The 19,038-nt window shown below is 50.1% G+C and overlaps 2 protein-coding genes and 1 pseudogene across 4 annotated transcripts in view; 2 read left to right on the forward strand and 1 right to left on the reverse strand.

The window, feature by feature from the left end:
• RORC (RAR related orphan receptor C) overlaps window positions 1-3,164 on the forward strand; it is a 26,831-nt gene extending 23,667 nt beyond the window's left edge. Inside the window, exons 11-12 of one of the 2 annotated variants that reach the window (XM_023519403.1) lie at window positions 2,608-2,662; window positions 2,860-3,088. In XM_023519403.1, the coding sequence (XP_023375171.1) occupies window positions 2,608-2,662; window positions 2,860-2,990 (186 nt within the window). In that variant the 3' untranslated portion in view covers window positions 2,991-3,088. Of the gene's footprint in view, window positions 1-2,607; window positions 2,663-2,859 lie in introns of both variants that reach the window. The other variant, XM_003800359.3, reaches the window with a different exon arrangement.
• A 1,998-nt stretch (window positions 3,165-5,162) lies between these two features.
• LINGO4 (leucine rich repeat and Ig domain containing 4) lies at window positions 5,163-10,275 on the forward strand. Its single transcript, XM_003800361.3, has 2 exons — window positions 5,163-5,223; window positions 7,647-10,275. Exon 2 carries the CDS (start codon window positions 7,660-7,662, stop codon window positions 9,439-9,441), a length of 1,782 nt encoding a protein of 593 aa, XP_003800409.1. The 5' UTR covers window positions 5,163-5,223; window positions 7,647-7,659; the 3' UTR covers window positions 9,442-10,275.
• Window positions 10,276-16,314: 6,039 nt separating this feature from the next.
• Window positions 16,315-16,734, reverse strand: LOC100966307 (annotated as a pseudogene). Its single transcript, XR_001161724.2, has one exon. The product of XR_001161724.2 is annotated as a 60S ribosomal protein L35a pseudogene (transcript).
• Between the last annotated feature and the right edge of the window lie 2,304 nt (window positions 16,735-19,038).

Below are 19,038 nucleotides of genomic sequence, written 5' to 3' on the forward strand. Positions count from 1 at the left end.
GGATTCAAACCCACCAGCTCTGATGTATGTGGCTGGTGCTCTAGCTGCTTGAGCTATGGGCACCAAGCTGAAAGATGTAAGATTTTAATAGGCATTTATGGAGGTGATGTAGGCCTTCCAGGCTTAGAGAACAACTCCAGCAAAAATAAGGAGGCAAATTGTACCTACTTGGAAAACAACTCATGGAACATTCTGACTAAAGAGTAAGATCAGGAGCTGGGCTAGGGTTGAAGGGGCAGAAGAGCAACAGAAGATAAAGCTGAAAATTAGGTCAGAGCAGATTAGAGAGGACTTTCAATGCCATTTAAGAGTTAAGGCTTTGTTTCTAGAAATGGAGAGCCACAAAAGCTACAGAGATGATATAATCAGAACTGTTATTTAGGCAATTTACTATGGAATCAGAGTAAAGAAACCATTTGTGTAATCATTCAAGTAAGCCTTTGCTATGTGCCAGGTGTTAAGAATACAGGAATGGCCTAACCAGGCGTCCTCAAACTACGGCCCGTGGGCCACAGGCGGCTCACCTAGGACATTTATCCAGCCCGCCGGGTGTTCTTGCCGCCGTTGCCTGTCCTGCTTAGTAGCCAACCCACAGTCCAGCCCTCCAACAGTCTGAGGGACAGTGAACTGGCCCCCTATTTAAAAAGTCTGAGGACTCCTGGCTTAAACAGTCTCTGCTCTAAGGAGCTTGGACTTTAATCTACTATGGGTTAACTGTGAAGGAGAGACTGGAAGCTGGGTAGAGCAATTGGAAAGCAAATCTGGTAGGACCCACTTTCCACATCGCTTCCTCTTTTACCACCCACCAGCTCTCAGCTCTCACTTGGCCTGTAGGACAGGCCTCCTCCACTCTGCCTTTGCCCCCCCCCCCCCGGCAGTCACACAGCATCTACTCGGCTTCTGCCACAGCCCTTTTTAAAAAGAGCAATCAGGCTCGGCACCTGTGGCTCAAGTGGCTAAGGCACCAGCCACATACACCTAAGGTGGCAGGTTTGAATGATGGCTGCAACCAAAAAATAGCCAGGCATTGTGGCGGGCACCTGTGGTCCCAGCTACTTGGGAGGCGGAGGCAGGAGACTTGCTTGAGCCCAGGAGTTGGAGGTTGCTGTGAGCTGGGATGCCACAGCACTCTACCCAGGGGGACAGCTTGAGGCTCTGTCGCAACAAAAAAAAAAAAGAGCAATCACATTGCATCCAACTCCTGTTCCAAACCCTCCTATAGCTGACTATCATGCTGGGAATCAAGTCCAGGGTCTGTGTCATGGCCAACCCCTGCCTTCTCCTCACCTGGTCTCCCACTGCCCCCCATTCCAAGTATAGTGGCTTTCTTGCTGTTCCTTGGGCACATCAAGCCCAGCTGCATCTCAGGGTTTTGTACCTGCTCTTACAGCTCCCTGGAGGCTCTTCCCCAACTTTTCCAAATGTTTTGTTCCATCCCTTCAGTTCAGGAGAGGTTCACTCTCACATGCAAAAAGCCCTCTCTCCCTCACCTTGTTTTAGTTTTCTTTTCTTTTCTTTTTTAGAGAGAGAGTCTCACTTTGTCACCCTCAGTAGGTGCTATGATGTCACAGCTCACAACAACCTCTAACTCCTGGGCTTAGGTGATTCTCTTGTCTCAGCCCCCTGAGTAGCTGGGACTAAAGGCACCTGCCACAACGCCTGGCTATTTTTTGTTGCAGTTTGGCCAGGGCCACGTTTGAACCCACCACCCTTGGTGTATGGGGCCGGCGCCCTACCCACTGAGCCACAGGTGCCACTCTGCTTTAGTTTTCTTTGAAGAACTTACTGACATATTATATATTTATTTCCTGGCTCTCTCACCAGAATGTAAATTTGATAAAGATAGAGACTATATTTTACTGAAGGATAAATCACCAGAGCCCATCACAGGGCCTAGCCCAAATTCAGATAAATTCTCAGCAAGTATTTGTTGAGTGAACAAATGAATGAAACTATTGTAGTAACCCAGACAACCTCAGAATAAAGCAGTCGAGATGGAGAGAATGAGCCAGGAGACATGGAGGGATCGCTCTGGGCCTGCTCTTCCCTAGCCTCTGAGGACACTAAGCTAGGGAGAGGGAGGTGAGGTGCTTGTGGTTACATAGGAAACTGAAGGAGATAAGTGTTTTTTTCAGCTTTCCCTGTGAGGTCTCCTCCTCACCTCTGTCTCCTCATGGGTGTCTGTGTCTTTTTCATTTCCCTCTGGCTGAGAGCTGGCAGTGTTGGGTACCTGCTTAGAAAGTCTGTTTGCCATGTGCCAAGCACTGTGATGGGTTCAGAAGATACAGAGAGAGAGACCCACTAAGGAGCTTAAACCTGGGTGGGAAGGCAGACAAATTGGATCTTTTCCCACAGTGCGATAAGTGCTACAAGAGCAAAGGAAGGGTCCATAAGAAAAGGGAAGTCAGGGAAATACTCCCAGAACAGGTGATACTTGAAGGTGAGTGAGAATTAGCCAAGCCAACCACAGCTGGAAAGGCAAGAGCTATTTTCATCCAGGTGAGGGAAAGGAGAAGGTGTGCAACAGGATGGAGCAGACAGAGTCGCAGAGGTTCACTAGAATAAAAGCATGAAGTGTGTGAGTCTATTTGACAAGGTTCCTTTCAGGAGGAGCAGGAACGTGATGTGGGGTTTCACCCAGAGCACCTTCAGTCCGAACCAGGTGGGCTTCCTTCACCCTGGCGTCCCGAAGCATGCTTGTACCTGTGGGACTGGGAGAATCTGAAAGGGCCAAGTGTGTGCGTGGGGGGCAGTGGGGAGTGAGGAAGACTTATCCTAGCCCAGGAAGGATGAGAGGGCCTCTCTGCTCTGGGGAGAGAGATGAAGTATTGACCTCCTTCGCCATTATCCCATCTCCAGCTACCACCCAAGGGGACGCTCCGGAGCCTGTGCAGCCAGCACATGGAGGAGCTGCACGTCTTCCAGCACCTCCACCCCATCGCCGTGCAAGCCGCTTTCCCCCCACTCTACAAGGAACTCTTCAGCACTGAAATCGAGTCACCTGAGGGGCTGTCCAAGTGATCTGAAGGATGGACTCCTCTCCCTACAGCCTGCTGGCCCCCTCCCTGGACCCATCCCAGCTTCAGCCTTTGTCTTTGTCATAAACCCAGGAGGGCGTCCCGTCTGCTCCCTGGGAGTGAGCAGCTGCTGAAACTGCTTTTCTGCTCATAGGCTTGCCTGACAGTGGGACAACAGCCAGGGTTGGGGTGAACACGTCTCCAGCCTCAGCTTTGTTCTGTCTCATTTCCCAGGGGCGGATGGGATACAAGGACCTCTAGGGGGACCAAGTTGTCCTCAAGAAAATGGAGAGATCCAGGACACTCTGGATAAACAGAACTCAACTGTGGGCTCAGAAGCTAAGAATAGGACTTTGAAATACCTCATTGCATTTCCCTATGGGCTTTGGCTGGGGGGAAGCTCAGACACTGGTGGCTGGAGCCAGAAGGACCTGTACATAACATGAACCTGAAGCTTTGGACTCCCTGCCTTTCCCCTTTCTCCCAGCTCACCAAGGAAATGTCTAGGCACCCTGCCCTTTTCCTGGGGTCTAAAAAGACTGGATGGGAGGGGGGTGAGGGGCCAGGGATAATTGTTTTATGGGATTCAGGTGTAAGAATAGGGTACAATGAGGGCCAAGGGCCTCCTAGACAGAGTTAGAACTCAAACCTCTTATGTGCACTTTAAAAATAGACTTTAGGAGTTAACAAACCTGATGAGAGACACACATTCATATACAGGTGAAACACACACAGAGACAAGCTGCAAGTATGCACTTCTACAGACACATTTAATCTGACATGATCTCTCATCCTGGGGGTCATAGCTCAGAGAAGCCTAGTGGCCTCAGGGAAAAGTCCCAATCCTGAGGGACTCCAGAAGGTTTCCATGGTGCTTCAGTTCACCAGTCTTAGATCTGTGGTGGCCCAAACTCCATCTTGGCTGCAGCTATCTTCTCCACAAGAAGCCCCAAGAAAAGCAGAGATGGCTGGACACTGGGCAGTCAGAAGGTCAAGGACAGATCCTGGGAGGACTTTCCTGGCCTGCCCTCCAGCCCCGGTTGTGTAGAGAAGGGAAGCAGGTGCTGTGGCACCCCTGCGACTGGGAGGCACCGGGGCTCCAGTGTGGAGAGGCTGCTTCCCCCCTGCGATTTCGACCCGGTGTGTCTCTTGGCCTTATGAACAGCTGTGAACCCTCCTCTGAGGGATAAGCGACAATGATAGGGAGGGAGGGGGTTAGCTGAGTAAACATAAACCCCAATTTGTGCCATTTTTTATTTTATAAAATGATTTTAAAGGCAAGAGGTTGCACGTTGTGGGGGTGAGGGAGCCTTAAATAAGGTCACCTACACGCCTGCTCTCCAGCCCCACTCTTGGGTGGAGACAGGTTCCCAGCTCAGCAACCATCGGCATGACACAGTTTCTACCCCCCACTAGGTTCTCCCAGGGCTGGGCACTTCCCCAGTGAGGTTTGTGAACAGATCCTCACCCCCACGGAAGGAGAGCCAAACTCAGCTCCAAAGGGGGCACCGTGTGCTGAGAACGGTCCCATGAATGATGCCCACAGGAGGTTTAGATTTAGAGGCTGCACAGAACTGCCCTGCATCTGGAAGCCCCGAAAGACAATCCCCTAGAAGGCGGCTAGCCCAAGCTGGGGGGCGGTGTGGGGCTGAAGTGCACGGGATGTTAGAGATCCGTTAGACCCCTCCCTGGCACCCGAGCCCCCTCTGACCCACTCCCTCGCTGACTATCCTGTAGTGGTGCTTGCTGCATCCCTCCCTGGTTGCTTTATTTATTTATTTTGCACCAACAGGGTTGCGGCAGACTCATTCTCCTCTGGTTTAAAGAGAGAGAGAGAGAGAGAGAGGAGAAATGCTTTCTGGCGCTTTCCTCTGCCTCAGTCTTGGCAGCAGCCGCAGCAGCAGCAGTTGCAGGCAGGCAGCAGGAGGAGACATGGGGGATCCAGGGGCCAGAGAGTCAGCTCAGACGGGACAGGGCCCCCAGCCCTGGACAGATGCAGTGTCAAACTTTTTTTTTTTTAGAGACAGAGTCTCACTTTATCACCCTCAGTAGAGTGCCGTGGCGTCAGAGCTCACAGCAACCTGCAACTCCTGGGCTTAGGTGATTCTCTTGCCTCAACCTCCCGAGTAGCTGGGACTACAGGCGCCTGCCACAACGCCCGGCTATTTTGCAGTGTCAAACTTGATGCCACCTTCCAGCTTCTCTGGTAAGTGCCCCTACCCGGTGTCCCAAAGCTGCATCTGCCTTTTCCCATAACATTCTCCAGTGTCCGTACTCAGGCAAGGAGGTTTGTGCCCCATCCCTACTCCCACCAACCAACCATCAATCCATATCCCACAGGACTTTGATGGGAAAACTAAAATGTCCAAGTGCCCCTGAGTGGAAGGACTCTAAAGAGACCTCCCTCCATCCCCCTAGTCCTCCTTCTACCTCTGAGAAGGGTTTTTCCCCACAGTCAGTGTGGATGTTCAAGAAATCTCTCCTCCAGGAGTCCCCTCCACCCCCACAGGTCCTACCCTTCAATCAGATGTGTTTTAAGTGTCTGGTTTAAATGTGTCTTGGACTGCCACAGAGACAGAAAGTGAGCTCCTTATCCTGAGGGAATGACCTCGAGAATCCCCACTGAAAGGGGAGAAAGAAGTGGCTCCAACAGCTGTCTCTTCCTGCAAAGTGGCCAGAAGCCAGCCCTATAGGCATGAGGGTTGGCAAGGGAAGCTCACGATTATATCAGCCACCTTATAAATAAAAGGGTTAGCCTCAGAGTCCCCTGAGCAGGCTTTGGGGACCAAGAGGAAACTCACAGGAGCAGGAAGGGAGGAAGCTGGGTTACATGCTCCACTGCACTTGTGCTGAGCGCAGAGCAGAAGGATGAGCAGGAACCTCAGCAGCAGTGATGAAAAGCCAGCTGTCAGGTGGACTTCCCAGAACAGAACAGCACAGCGAGTGACAGGGCTGGGACACAGCCCTGGCTGAAGAAGCCTTAGCCTGCCATGGAGACCTCTAGGTCAGGAGAAGGGCAAAAGCCAGCAGCCTTTGCCCCACATTTTTCTTTCTCATCCCCAAGCCTCAGACCGGTTTCCTGCATCCCTCTGCTCTACTGGCCTCTTTCTTTAGTTTTGCAACTATGACAATCCTCTAAAGTGCCTATCAGAGAGCTGTTAGAATGCTCCTTCTAGATGAGGCTGTAGAGTGAGGAAAAGGGAGGAAGAAATCACTGTCTCTTAAAATGCCTCTCCCAAGCTCCACATGGAAAAAAAAAAAATGGGCATATAGTAGAAAGCTGAGCCTGCAGGGCTCACAGAGGCTGACTCTGGAATGCCCAAAGCCGACAAGGATTGCACTGCAGTTCAGAAGGAAACCAGGCATGCTGCCTCCAGGGAGCGTCTGTTGGCTCCTGCTCCTGTCTCCTTAGCCATTTTTTGCCAATTCCAACACATCCTCTGTCTTGGGGCCCCTGTTGGCATTAAGTGGGGTAAGTCAAGGGGCTCTCACCACGTAGAGGACCCCTTCTTTTCTATCACGGCAGATGACTTGCAGCAGTAATCATAGTCTCCATCTTCCTGATACTGCCAGACCCTGGTACCCAGAACCTACTTTAAGTTGCCAGGCTGTGTACCCTGCCTGTGCCCGCACATCTACTTTGCCAACCAAGGGCTCCCTTCCTCCCCACCCGACAAGCATCTGCTCAGATGGTCTCTCTCATCACTTATCTATGCCTTCCTAGTTCACAAAGTGTCCCTTGAGAATTACCCAGGCAGCTCAGGTCAACGGGGTCAAGAACTGTCCCTCAGATTCACACACTAGACTAGAAACTAAAAAACATTAAGGAGGGATATAGGAGAAGCATGAGACTGAGGACCAAAAAGCAGAACTCAGAACATGGCCTCCTTGGGTACCTCACACACCCGTCTCATCTGTAGGGGAGCAGTGTTGCCCTTTGGGCTCTTAGGAGACATTCTCAGCTTCCCAGCAGGTGCCCCTGCTTCCTGGGCCATGGCTAATGTGGAGCCCTGCTGTCGTCCCCACAGGCATTCTGGGGACAGTGGGACTCGTTAGTGCAGGGCTCGGGCCCTGAGTCAGGCTGAAGGAGGGCAGAGAGAGGAGCAGAGCCGAGGCCTGCAGGCTTCCCAGCGGTGGGTGACTAGTCCAGGTGAAGACCTCCCTCCAATCACGACAGGGAGCTCTGATCTTTCTGAGCTGTAGGCACAGCTATGGTATAGAAAATGGGAGAATAAGAGTGGGTAGAGAGGGACTAAGGAGACTGTGGGGAGAGCAGATACCAGGGAGAAGGGTCCTGAGGTATCCTGGATCTCACAGACAGGGAAAAATCTATTACAAGGAGACTCAGAATTACTTCTGGGATGATCCCTTTCCCTAGTCCCTTAATAACTTTCCCCACAGAAATCAGGTGTGACTGGGGTTCCATGAGCTAGTAAGCACTTGACCAGTTAGACCCCGGAAGCTCCAGGAAGGTGGCGCATCAGAATTTTTCCTGGTTCTGTGCCCTATGTGTGATAATGCTGAAACAGACCAATGAATTCCTCTCCCCTCTAAGAAAGACCAGGGAAGTCCAGGGTTACTGTCATCTGAAGCGTTTTCCAAAAAGGCCCATGTCATCACCTGTTCCAGGACTGAAGGGAGAATGGAGGCACCCGCAGCTCCGAAGCAGGCCTGGCCCCCATGGTACACCCTCCTTTTCCTGTTCCTCCTGCTTGGAGGGAGCAGTGGCAGCTGCCCCACTGTGTGTGACTGTGCGTCCCAGCCCCGGGCAGTGCTCTGTGCCCACAGGCGACTAGAGGCTGTACCTGGGGGACTCCCACTGGACACAGAGCTCCTAGACCTGAGCAGAAACCGCCTGTGGGGCCTTCAGCGGGGGATGCTGTCCCGCCTGGGCCTGCTCCGGGAACTGGACCTCAGCTACAACCAGCTGTCCGCCCTGGAGCCTGGGGCCTTCTATGGCCTGCAGCACCTACTCACCCTGAGACTGCAGGGCAATCGGCTCAGAATCTTAGGGCCGGGGGTCTTCTCAGGCCTGTCTGCACTGACACTGCTGGACCTCCGCCTCAACCAGATTGTCCTCTTCCTCGATGGAGCTTTTGGGGATCTAGGCAGCCTCCAGCAGCTGGAAGTTGGGGACAACCACCTGGTGTTTGTGACTCCAGGAGCCTTTGCAGGGCTGGCCAAGCTGAGCGCACTCACCCTGGAGCGCTGCAACCTCAGCACAGTGCCTGGCCTGGCCCTTACCCACCTCCCTGCCTTAGTGGCCCTTAGGCTGCGAGAACTGGACATTGGGAGGCTGCCAGCTGGGGCACTACGGGGGCTGGGGCAACTGAAGGAGCTGGAGATCCACCACTGGCCAACTCTAGAAGCCCTGGACCCTGGGAGCTTGGTCGGGCTCAACCTCAGCAGCCTGGCCATTACCCGCTGCAACTTGAGCTCAGTGCCCTTCCAAGCACTACACCACCTCAGCTTCCTCAGGATCCTGGACCTATCTCAGAACCCCATCTCTGCCATTCCAGCCCATAGGCTCAGCTCCCTGGTGCGGCTCCAGGAGCTACGGCTGTCTGGAGCATGCCTCACCTCAATTGCTGCCCATGCCTTCCATGGCCTGACCGCCTTCCACTTCCTGGATGTGGCAGATAATGCCCTTCAGACACTGGAGGAAACAGCCTTCCCTTCTCCAAACAAGCTGGTCACCCTCAGGCTATCTGGCAACCCTCTAACTTGTGACTGCCGCCTCCTCTGGCTGCTCCGGCTCCGCCACCACCTGGACTTTGGCGCGTCCCCCCCAGCCTGTGCGGGCCCCCAGCACGTCCAGGGGAGGCGCCTGAGCGAGTTTTCAGACATCCTCCCTCCAGGGCACTTCACTTGCAAACCAGCCCTGGTCCGAAAGTCGGGGCCTCGATGGGTCATTGTGGGAGAAGGGGGGCGTGCAGTTTTCTCCTGCTCTGGAGATGGAGACCCAGCCCCCACTGTCTCATGGATGAGGCCTCAAGGGGCTTGGCTGGGAAGGGCTGGGAGAGTAAGGGTCCTAGAGGATGGAGCACTGGAGATCCGCTCTGTGCAGCTGCGGGACAGAGGGGCCTATGTCTGTGTAGTCAGCAATGTAGCTGGGAATGACTCCCTGAGGACCTGGCTGGAAGTAATCCAAGTTGGACCACCAAACGGCACCCTCTCCAACCTCAACATGACCATGCCAGGGATCCCAGGGCCCTTCTTTCTGGATAGCAGAGGCCTGGCCATGGTACTGGCAGTTGGTTTCCTCCCCTTCCTCACCTCTGTGACTCTCTGCTTTGGCCTGATTGCCCTCTGGAGCAAAGGCAAGGGCCGGGTCAGACATCACGTGACCTTTGACTTTGTGGCACCTCGGCCTTCTGGGGATAAAAACTCTGGGGGTAATCGGGTCACCGCCAAGCTTTTCTAACCTTTCCTTCCACACTAGTGCCCCAGCCAAGTCAGCTTCAGATAAAAATGGGGCAAACAGAGACAAGGCTACTTGGACTATAACTAGTCCCAGGCAGCACAGATCTCCCACACCTCCTGCCTACACAGTGCCAGCAACTAGGGATCCCTCGTGCCAGAGAATCTGCCTTCCTCTTCCAGTCTGTTGTCTCTTCTCTGAGGATCCTAGGGAGCTGCAGATGCAAACCCTCCTTTAGCCTTCCTTCACCCCTCCACGTTCCCCCCACACACCCCCACACACATAGAGCAAGAAACACAACCAAGACTCCAGGCTGCTAGTCTTTCCTCACACACACATCTTTTAATAACCAATATCATTTGCCAAGCATAGTTATAAGATTATTTTAGAGGTACGGCTGAGAAGTGCCATCTGCCTCTGGGGTCTCTGTTCCTCAACCAGGCAGTCTGCCTTTTATCTTTACTACCCATCCCCACCCCCACACTTGCCCCTTGCTCAAGGAATTAGAGCCAAGCATTCTCAGGCAACAGCGAAGATGGGGACAGATCACACACTGGAACTGTGTCTGCATGAGCCTCCACCACCTTCCCTTATCTGTCAGACCATTAAACCTGCTGCCAGAGGCCACACCAGTAGCAACCAAAACTAAGCTTGTTGTCTGGAGTTGTCTTTACTTCAGTCTATTTCCTCCCCTCATTTCTGTGTTTTTCCCCTTTCTGACTGCTCATCCACAGACCATGTATCCCAGAGGCCTTGCCCAACACCCAGCCTGGCATACAGGGTAGGGAGGCCTGGCAGTGCTTCGGGGGAATAGCACTCCCAGCCCCAGTTTTGTCTCTGTCCTCACCCTTTCACGCTCCATCTCTGAGCTGGAGAAGGAGAGATCCTCCACATTCCTAGGGATTCCTGTGCAGAAATACCAACCGAGGACACCCAGCTCTTTCCCTTCTTCCTGTTTCTCCCATAGGATCTCCCTACCATCCCAGTGTCACAGATCCCTAATGTCCTGGAGAAAGCCAGAAAGGAACTCCAAGAAAATGTTTAGCAAGGGCAGCGCCTGTGGCTCAAAGGGGTAGGGCACTGGCCCATATGCCGGAGGTGGTGGCAGCAGGTTCTAACCCAGCCCCCACCAAAAAAACTGCAAAAAAAAAAAAAAATGTTTAGCAAAAGCAAAAAATGCAGTTGTCAAGGGAGAGAGACCCAGGAACAGCAGGGACTAGTCTTGAAGAGACCAGGGAGGAGGGCACTGCAATGAGAGCTGGAGGGAAGGTGGGAGTAATTAATGCCCTGGTTCCTCCCCACCAGCTCGGTGCTTCTCCTTGCTCTGTGCTCAGTGCAGCCAGCGGGAAGCTGCCCCTGGATAGAGAGGTCCCTGACTTGCTGAGTGGTGTTTCAAGTAGAGGGAGGAGCAAAGCCCCAAAAGTAGAGACGTCAGAAGCTGGAGGGGCAGGGAGACAGTCTCAGCATCTTGGAGGAGAGGAGTGACATGGGGAGGAGCAGGAGGTGGAGTGGGAGGTGCAGAGGGAGGTGGAGAGGACCAGGCCCGCCGAGCCTCTCTCCCCTCTCTCCGCAGCAGCGTCCACCCAGCATCCTTTGCTTCCCGCAATCTCTGGAGCCCCAACCCATCCCTACACCAAACCCTCTGCAAGCATCAAGCTTTGAGAGCTCTCCAGCTGATTCCCCATTCCCGCTGCCATTGTCCTTGCTAAAGAGACTCCACTCTTTAGAAGATTCCCAGCTCAGACTCCCTGACAGGGGAGCAGAGCCGGCTCCACTTAGGGAGGCAAAGCCGGACTTCAGGGCCAGACCAGCGCCCGCCGTGAACTTGGCAGAGTGAGGGTGGACAACATGTTCTTGAGAAATTGGTCCCCTCGGGTGGCTCCTGTGGCTCAGGGGGCAGGGCGCCGGCCTCATATACCAAGAGTAGCCGGTTCAAACCCAGCCCTGGCCAAATTGCAACAAAAATAGCCGGGCGTTGTGGCGGGCACCTGTAGTCCCAGCTACTCGGGAGGCTGAGGCAAGAGAATCGCCTAACCCCAGGAGTTGGAGGTTCCTGTGAGCTGTGACCCCACGACCCTCTGGCGATAAAGTGAGACTCTGCCTCTAAAAAAAAAAAACAAGAAAAAAAATTCAGTCACTAAATTTTCACTGGAAAATTTATATTTAGAACTCACAAAATTCACTGTTGAAAAAATTCACACATCCAAGTTGTCCCAAACATAAAACATGTCCAATAACAAAATCAAGTATTTTAATTTTTCACTGAATTAAAACTAAATGTCTTTAAAATTCTATTCCTCAGCTGCACTATCCACCTTCACATGCGGCTAGAAATCACACATGGCCAACGACTACTGCAAAGAAAAACAAAGCTCCAAATACCATGACCCTACACATAGACCAGGGTCTCCTAGGCAGTAGTGGACACAGTACCCCCCAAACCCTGTATTTAATCTCAGGGAAATTCCTGTGCAGTTACTCTCCACTACCACCCTTAGACATCTGTCACAGCTTTCCCAGAACACCTCCAGGGGTAAGCCCGCTACCATGTCAAGGCTCCTATGATGGGCACTTCCAAAGTTTTGTCTGGTCGTTAGCAAGCCAGTCCCTTATCTAACCTGTCTGAGAGGGCTGCTCTCAGCTCAGTTGTGACTATACAGACTGGTGTGTGCACGTATGCCAAAGAATGTGCAAATGCAGCTAAGAACAGCAACAGTAGTATGTACACATGAGCTCTGTGGCCACGTGCATGTGCAGGGATTTGTGGTACCCATCCAGGGGCCATCCAGTGGAGACTCTGCCCAGGGTGGGACAGTAACAGAGAGAGAATATAACATTTACTGAGGGCCTGTTCCATGCCAATATGTTTTCTTTTTTTTTTTTTTGACACAGAGCCTCAAGCTGTCCCCCTGGGTACAGTGCTGTGGCATCACAGCTCACAGCAACCTCCAACTCCTGGGCTCAAACGAGTCTCTTGCCTCCACCTCCCAAGTAGCTGGGACCATAGGCGCCCGCAACAACGCCTGGCCAGTTTTTAGTTGCAGCCATCATTGTTGTTTGGCAGGCCTAGGCTGGATTTGAACTCACCACCTTAGGTGTACGTGGCTGGCTCCTTAGCCACTTGAGCCACAGGCGCTGAGCCCAATATGTTTTCTTATTTAATCCTCACATCAACACTCTAAGGTAGGCAGGCATCTTAGCTGATGGAACTGAAGGTCACATTGATTAAGCTGCTTGATGGAACAGAGCTGAGTTTGTAAAGGAATGGTGTTTGGACTCAGAACTACTTTCCACCACACTTTTACACTCACTCTTATCCTTTTATAACTCCCTCTCTCAGGGCCTTTCAGGGGCAGGACATGACCTATAAAAAAGATGAAATCTTCTACCCCACTCATTCAGAACTTTCAGGAGTCCTAGGGTCCACTGTTGATCCTCACCTTCTTTCAATACCTCTAATGCACCTGATTCAGGAAGTCAGAATTTTTTTTATTTTTTTGAGACAGAGTCTCATTGTGTCACCCTCAGTAGAGTGCTGTGGTGTCACAGCTCACAGCAACCTCAAATTATTGGGCTTAAGTGATTCTCATGCCTCAGCCTCCCAAGTAGCTGGGACTTTGGACACCCACAACTCCTGGCCACTTACTGTTGCAGAAAGTCATTGTTGTTCAGCTGTCGTGGCCAGCTTCAAACCCCCCAGCCTCGGTGCATGGGGCCAGCATGGCAACCACTGTGTTATGGGCACAGAGCTTAGGAAGTCCAAATTTTTTGCTTGTTTTTCTTCTCAGTCCCCTCTCTCAATGTTTTTTTGTTTGTTTGTTTGTTCGTTTGTTTTTGTAGAGACAGAGTCTCACTTTATCACCCTCAGTAGAGTGCTGTGGTATCACAGCTCAAAGCAACCTCCAACTCCGGGCTTAGGTGATTCTCTTGTCGCATCCTCCCAAGTAGCTGGGACAACAGACACCCACCATAACGCCTGGTTATCTTTTGTTGCAGTTCGGCCAGGGCCAGGTGTGAACCCACCACCCTCAGTATATGGCGTCACCCCTCCCTCTCTCAATGTTTTTACTGCATCTGCCTCAGGGACCAGTAGAAAGGGATAGATATTCCAAGGCTCAGATAGACTGAACAGAAATACCCAACTTCCAGAAAAGGAACCTCTCATGATTAGACATGGAGGCTTCATTGGACTGATTCTTGACATCAGAGTAAAATAAATAAATAAAAATAAAATGAAGGCTTCAGACTTCCTGGTTCCTCCCTGGGTTCTAACCTCAAAGAGCTCTTAGGTTAGAGAGAAGCTACTCAGGAATTTCCAAACTGGCAAAAGAATTTGTGAGCTGTTTCAGATTTGAGGAGAATTGGACTCTGCACCTCCTGCCTACCCTGCCTGATTGAACCTTCCTGAGACCATCTTACTCTGCCCTCCTCTCTTCCATTTCAGAGATAATCTCACCTAAGCTGAGAGAATTTTGGACCCAAAGATACTGTGGCACCATTCAGCCACTCTGAGTTTGCTTCCTGATACATTCTTTCTCTAATTTCTGATGCTATTTTCTTGGCTTGCTATATCCCCGATTCTCTGAAAGCCTTACAAGGTAATGATCCTTAGCTTTGTTGAGTCAAAACCCCTCTGAGAATACCTGGTGCAAGCTTTGAACTCTCCTCTGGGGTAAGCTACAAACAAGTCTTTATACATTATCCAGTCATTCTCAACCCGTCACAACTCCATGAGATGCAGGTTAAGAACCTCTGCTGTGAGAAGCCCCAGGTTGCCTTTGCTCCCCAAGGTCCATTAGACATAAGGAGAAAAGGTTTGGAAGGCTTCAGTGTGAAGTGGAGTCAGCACAAGTAAGAACAGGCAGTGTGATGGGGCCTGTGGCCTGCCTCCAGCCTGCCTCCAGCATTCTCTCCTCCCAGCCCCCTTCTCTCACCAGCACCCATCTCTCAGGGACAGGCAGGAGACTTTGAGTGAGACTCTTGCTCTAAGAAGATTCAGGCTAGAGAGTATCCGAGACCAGGAACTCCTGAGTCCTGTTCCTCCAAACTGTTGTATAAGGGGAATTAAATAAGCAGACAGAGTGGGGTGGGAGTACCCACAGAGGCTTAAGAGAATCTTTCTCTCAGGACATCTGCCATGATTCATCAATCTGACTTAAAGAATGAATGAAGACCAATAGCATAAATTATGAAAACAAGGCTCATGCTCACAGTGTTCCTTTCAAGAAAAGAGGGCCTGATTCATGGGGGAGGAAGGGGTGAATCCTGCACTTGATAAAAGGAAAGATGAGTGCTATTTTTCAAAGACTTGGCCTGCTGAATAGTGTTTGAATGGATTACTCACAGGTTGTGCAGGAAGGAAACTTTATCAGCAGTCAAGGCCCAGGAGCCAGGCTTTATGTGTTTGAGATATCCTCACTGCCCAGACCTCTAGCTAAGGTCCCCTTTCCTGCTTCAGCTTATTGGACGGAAATACCTGCCCATCCAAGTCTGAACTCTCTGGCAACTAGATCTTACGTTAAAGCAGAGGTTCTCAACCTTCCTAATGCCGCAGCCCTTTAATACAGTTCCTGTAGGTCATGACCCACAGATTGAGAACTGCTGCTTTAAAGCCTTTCACCTACTATCTCCTATAGCTTGTTCAGAACACCCTTCAGGGAAAGAAAACAGACGTAGGAACTGGAGATGAGAATAAAGAAATTACAATTCAGTCAATCCCAGCATCCCACAGTGCAATCTTTCCATGAGACAATAAATCCCAAATGCACGGTGACTTGGAGTTTGGAATCACCTAAAGTTCTTCCTTTTACTTTACAACTTCTCTACCTAGCCAATTAGAAGTCGATCTCTTTTTAAAATTTTCCAGGAAAAATGATTCTACCTAGATTTTCACTGCTCTGATTAAGAAATTCTTCCTGAGGCCAGTTGATGGCTCACGCCTGCAATCCCAGCACTCTGAGAGGCTAAGGTGGGAGGATTGTTTGAGTTCAGGAGTTCAAGACCAGCCTGAGCAAGAGAGGCTGTCTCTACTAAAAATACAAAAAGCTGAAAGGCGCCCGTGGCTCAGTGAGTAGAGTTCCAACCCCATATACTGAGGGTGGCAGGTTGAACCCGGCCCTGGCCAAACTGCAACAAAAGATAACCGGGTGTTGTGGTGGGTGCCTGTAGTCCCAGCTACTCGGGAGGCTGAGGCTAGAGAATCGCCTAAGCCCAAGAGCTGGAGGTTGCTGTGAGCTGTGATGCCACAGTGTTCTACTGAGGGTGACAAGGGTGACAAAGTGAGACTCTGTCTCTAAATAAAAAATTAAATAAAAATAAAAAATAAAGGCTCAGTGTCTGTAGCTCAAGCAGCTAAGGTGCCAGCCACATACACCTGAGCTGGCAGGTTCCAATCCAGCCAGGCCTGCCTAACAACAATGACGGCTGCAACCAAAAAATGGCTAGGCAATGTGGCGGGCACCTGTAGTCCCAGCTATTTGGGAGGCAGAGGCAGGAGAATCACTTGAGCCCAGGAGTTGGAGATTGCTGTGAGCTGTGATGCCACAGCCCTCTACCCAGGGGACAGCTTGAGGCTCTGTCTCAAAATAAATAAATAAAAAATAAAATAAAATACAGGCTCAGCACCTGTAGCTCAAGTGGCTAAGGCGCCAGCCACATACACCCAAAGTGGTGGGTTCGAATCCAGCCTGGGCCCGCCAAACAACAATGACGGCTGCAACCAAAAAATAGCCAGGCGTTGTGGCAGGCACCTGTGGTCCCAGCTACTTGGGAGGTGGAGGCAGGAGACTCGCTTGAGTGTAGGAGTTGGAGGTTGCTGTGAGCTGTGATGCGATAGCACTCTACCCAGGGTGACAGCTTGAGGCTCTGTCTCAGCATAAATCCACTTTTATTTACTTTTCATCAGTTTAAATCCTTGAGGGGTACAGCATTACATGGATTCTATGTCCAATGGCCTTAGCAGGAAGGTTGCTTCGGAATTTGGCACGAACCATACCACTGTTTCCATGGGCTCGAGTTATCTTTCCCCAGATTACCCTGGTTTTGTTTGGTTTGCCACCAGGAGTCACTGTGTTGTTCTTTGCTTTGTATACATAAGCACATCTCTTGCCCAAATAGAATTCAGTTTCATCTCGGGCATAAACACCTTCAATTTTAAGAAGAGCTGTGTGCTCTCTTTGGTTCCGGAGACCTCTCTTATAGCCAGCAAAAATGGCCTTGGACCACAGCCTTCCAGACATATTTGCCTTTTAGAAGTCCTGTTCCCAGCAGACCTCCACAGGCCCCAGGATGGCGGAAAGAGCAAAAAGAAAATTATTTTTGAGACAGGGTTTGGCCTTGTTGCTGGGGCTAAAGTGCAGTTGTCATCCTAGCTCACTGTATCCTCCAACTCCTGGGCTTGAGTGGTCTCCTGCCTCAGACTCCCAAGTAAGCAGGACTGCAGGTATGCAGTACCATGCCTGGCTAAGTTTTTTTTTTTTTTTTTTTTTGTAGCCATAGGGTCTCAGTATTGCCCAGGCTGAGCTCAAGTGATCCTCCCACCTCAGCATCCCAAAGTGCTAGGATTACAGGCATGAGTCACCATATCTTGCCATCTTTTACCTTTTTTTTTTTGAGACAGAGTCTCTAGCTATTGACCTGGATAGAGTGCTGTGGCATCATAGCCTATAACAACCTCCAATTCTTGGGCTCAAGCAATCCCCTTGCCTCAGTTTTTCTATTTTTAGTAGAGACAGGGTCTTGCTTTTGCTCAGATTGATCTTGAACTCAAGCAATACACCCGCCTCAGCCTCCTAGTGTGCTAGGATTACAGGTGTGAACCACAGTGCCCGGCCCATCTTTTACCTTTTTAAAAGTAAAAATAGGGCAGCACCTGTGGCTCAGTAGGTAGGGCACTGGCCCCATATACCTCCTGAGGGTGGCGGGTTCAAACCCACCCCGGTCAGCTAAAACAGCAGTGGCAACTACAACAAAAATAGCTGGGCATTGTGGCGGGTGCCTGTAGTCCTAGCTACTTGGGAGGCTGAGGCAAGAGAATCACCCAAGCCCAAGAGCTGGAGGTTGCTGTGAGCTGTAATGCCACAGCACTCTACCAAGGGTGACAAAGTGAGACTCTGTCTCTAAAAATAAAAAATGTTTAAAAAAAAGTAAAAATAACTATAGCAACAAGGCACTCAAATATCTTAGAATAATATTAACAAGAAATGTGTAAATTCTACATGATGAAAACTTGAAAATGCTACTGATGGGAATTTTCTATATGAGACAGAAAATTCTTTATCATAAATATAATAATCCTCCTTTATATAATCTAAAAATATGTGATTCCAATCAAAATAACATTAGCAGATGAACAGAAAAATAAATTATGGTATAGTTCCACAATATAATACTACACAGTAATGAGAAGGAATGGAGTTTTCTGTGAGATTCAGCCACATCACTGAAGGAAGTCAGACCAAAACAGTACACACTCTGATTATTTATATAGATAGATAGATAGATAAAAAACAGGCAAAATTAGTTTATGACAATAGGACTTAGAAGACTGGTTATCTTTGAGTGGCGTAGTGACTGAGAAAACATAAGGGTGGCTTCTAGGGCACTGGTATTGTTCTGTTTCTTGATCTACTGCTGGTTACAATAACGTATTCCATTTTTTTCACTTCAAATTAATTTGAGGGTATAGACGATAAAGTGACATTGATTGTATTTGTTAGGGAAAGTCTAAGTTCTAGTTGTGTCCCTCACCCAGGAAGTGTGCCATATACCCCTACATTGTGCCTGTTAGTTGAGAGCACACCAATCCCCCCTCCACCTCCCCATTTATAAAATTTTTGAAAACCAAAAAAAAAAAAAAATACACTTATTTGTGAATTTTTCTGCACTTAATTATTCATTATTTTTTTTTGTCACCCTTAGTAGAGTGCTGTGGCATCACAGCTCACAGTAACCTCCAACTCCTGGGCTTAGATGATTCTCTTGCCTCAGCCTCCTGAGTAGCTGGGTCTACAGGTGTCTGCCACAATGCCCAGCTATTATCTTGTTGCAGTTTGGCTGTGGCCAGGTTTGAACCCACCACCCATTGTATATGGGGCCGGCGCCCTACCCACTGAGCCACAGGCGCTGCCCTATACATTAATTTTTTTTTAATTGTAGTAAAAAACATTATGTACATTAATTTAAAAAATCAATATAGACTCGGCGCCAGCCACATACACCAGAGCTGGCAGTTCAATTCCAGCCCAGGCCCGCCAAACAATGACAACTACAACCAAAAAATAGCTGGCGCTGTGGTGGGTTCCTGTAGTACCAGCTACTTGGGAGGCTGAGGCAGGAGAATTGCTTAAGCCCAGGAGTTGGAGGTTGCTGTGAGATGTGATGCCACAGCACTCTATTCAGGGTGACATCTTGAGGCTCTGTCTCACAAAATAATAATAATAATAATAATAAATATAGTACTAGAACATAAATAGATCAATGGAACAAAATGAAAAAAATCTAGAAATAGACCCCAAAACATGTAGCAATCAGGGTATTATGGCAGCTCATGCCTATAATCCCACCACTTTGGGAGACTGAGGCAGGAAGATTGCTTGAGAC

Source organism: Otolemur garnettii, unplaced genomic scaffold (genome assembly GCF_000181295.1).
Source record: "Otolemur garnettii isolate 467f Iridium unplaced genomic scaffold, OtoGar3 scaffold00174, whole genome shotgun sequence".
Taxonomy (NCBI): domain Eukaryota; kingdom Metazoa; phylum Chordata; class Mammalia; order Primates; family Galagidae; genus Otolemur; species Otolemur garnettii.

Excerpts from the sequence above, each read along its gene's own strand:
- LINGO4 (XM_003800361.3), top strand. The coding sequence starts at position 7,660 with ATGGAGGCACCCGCAGCTCCGAAGCAGGCCTGGCCCCCATGGTACACC.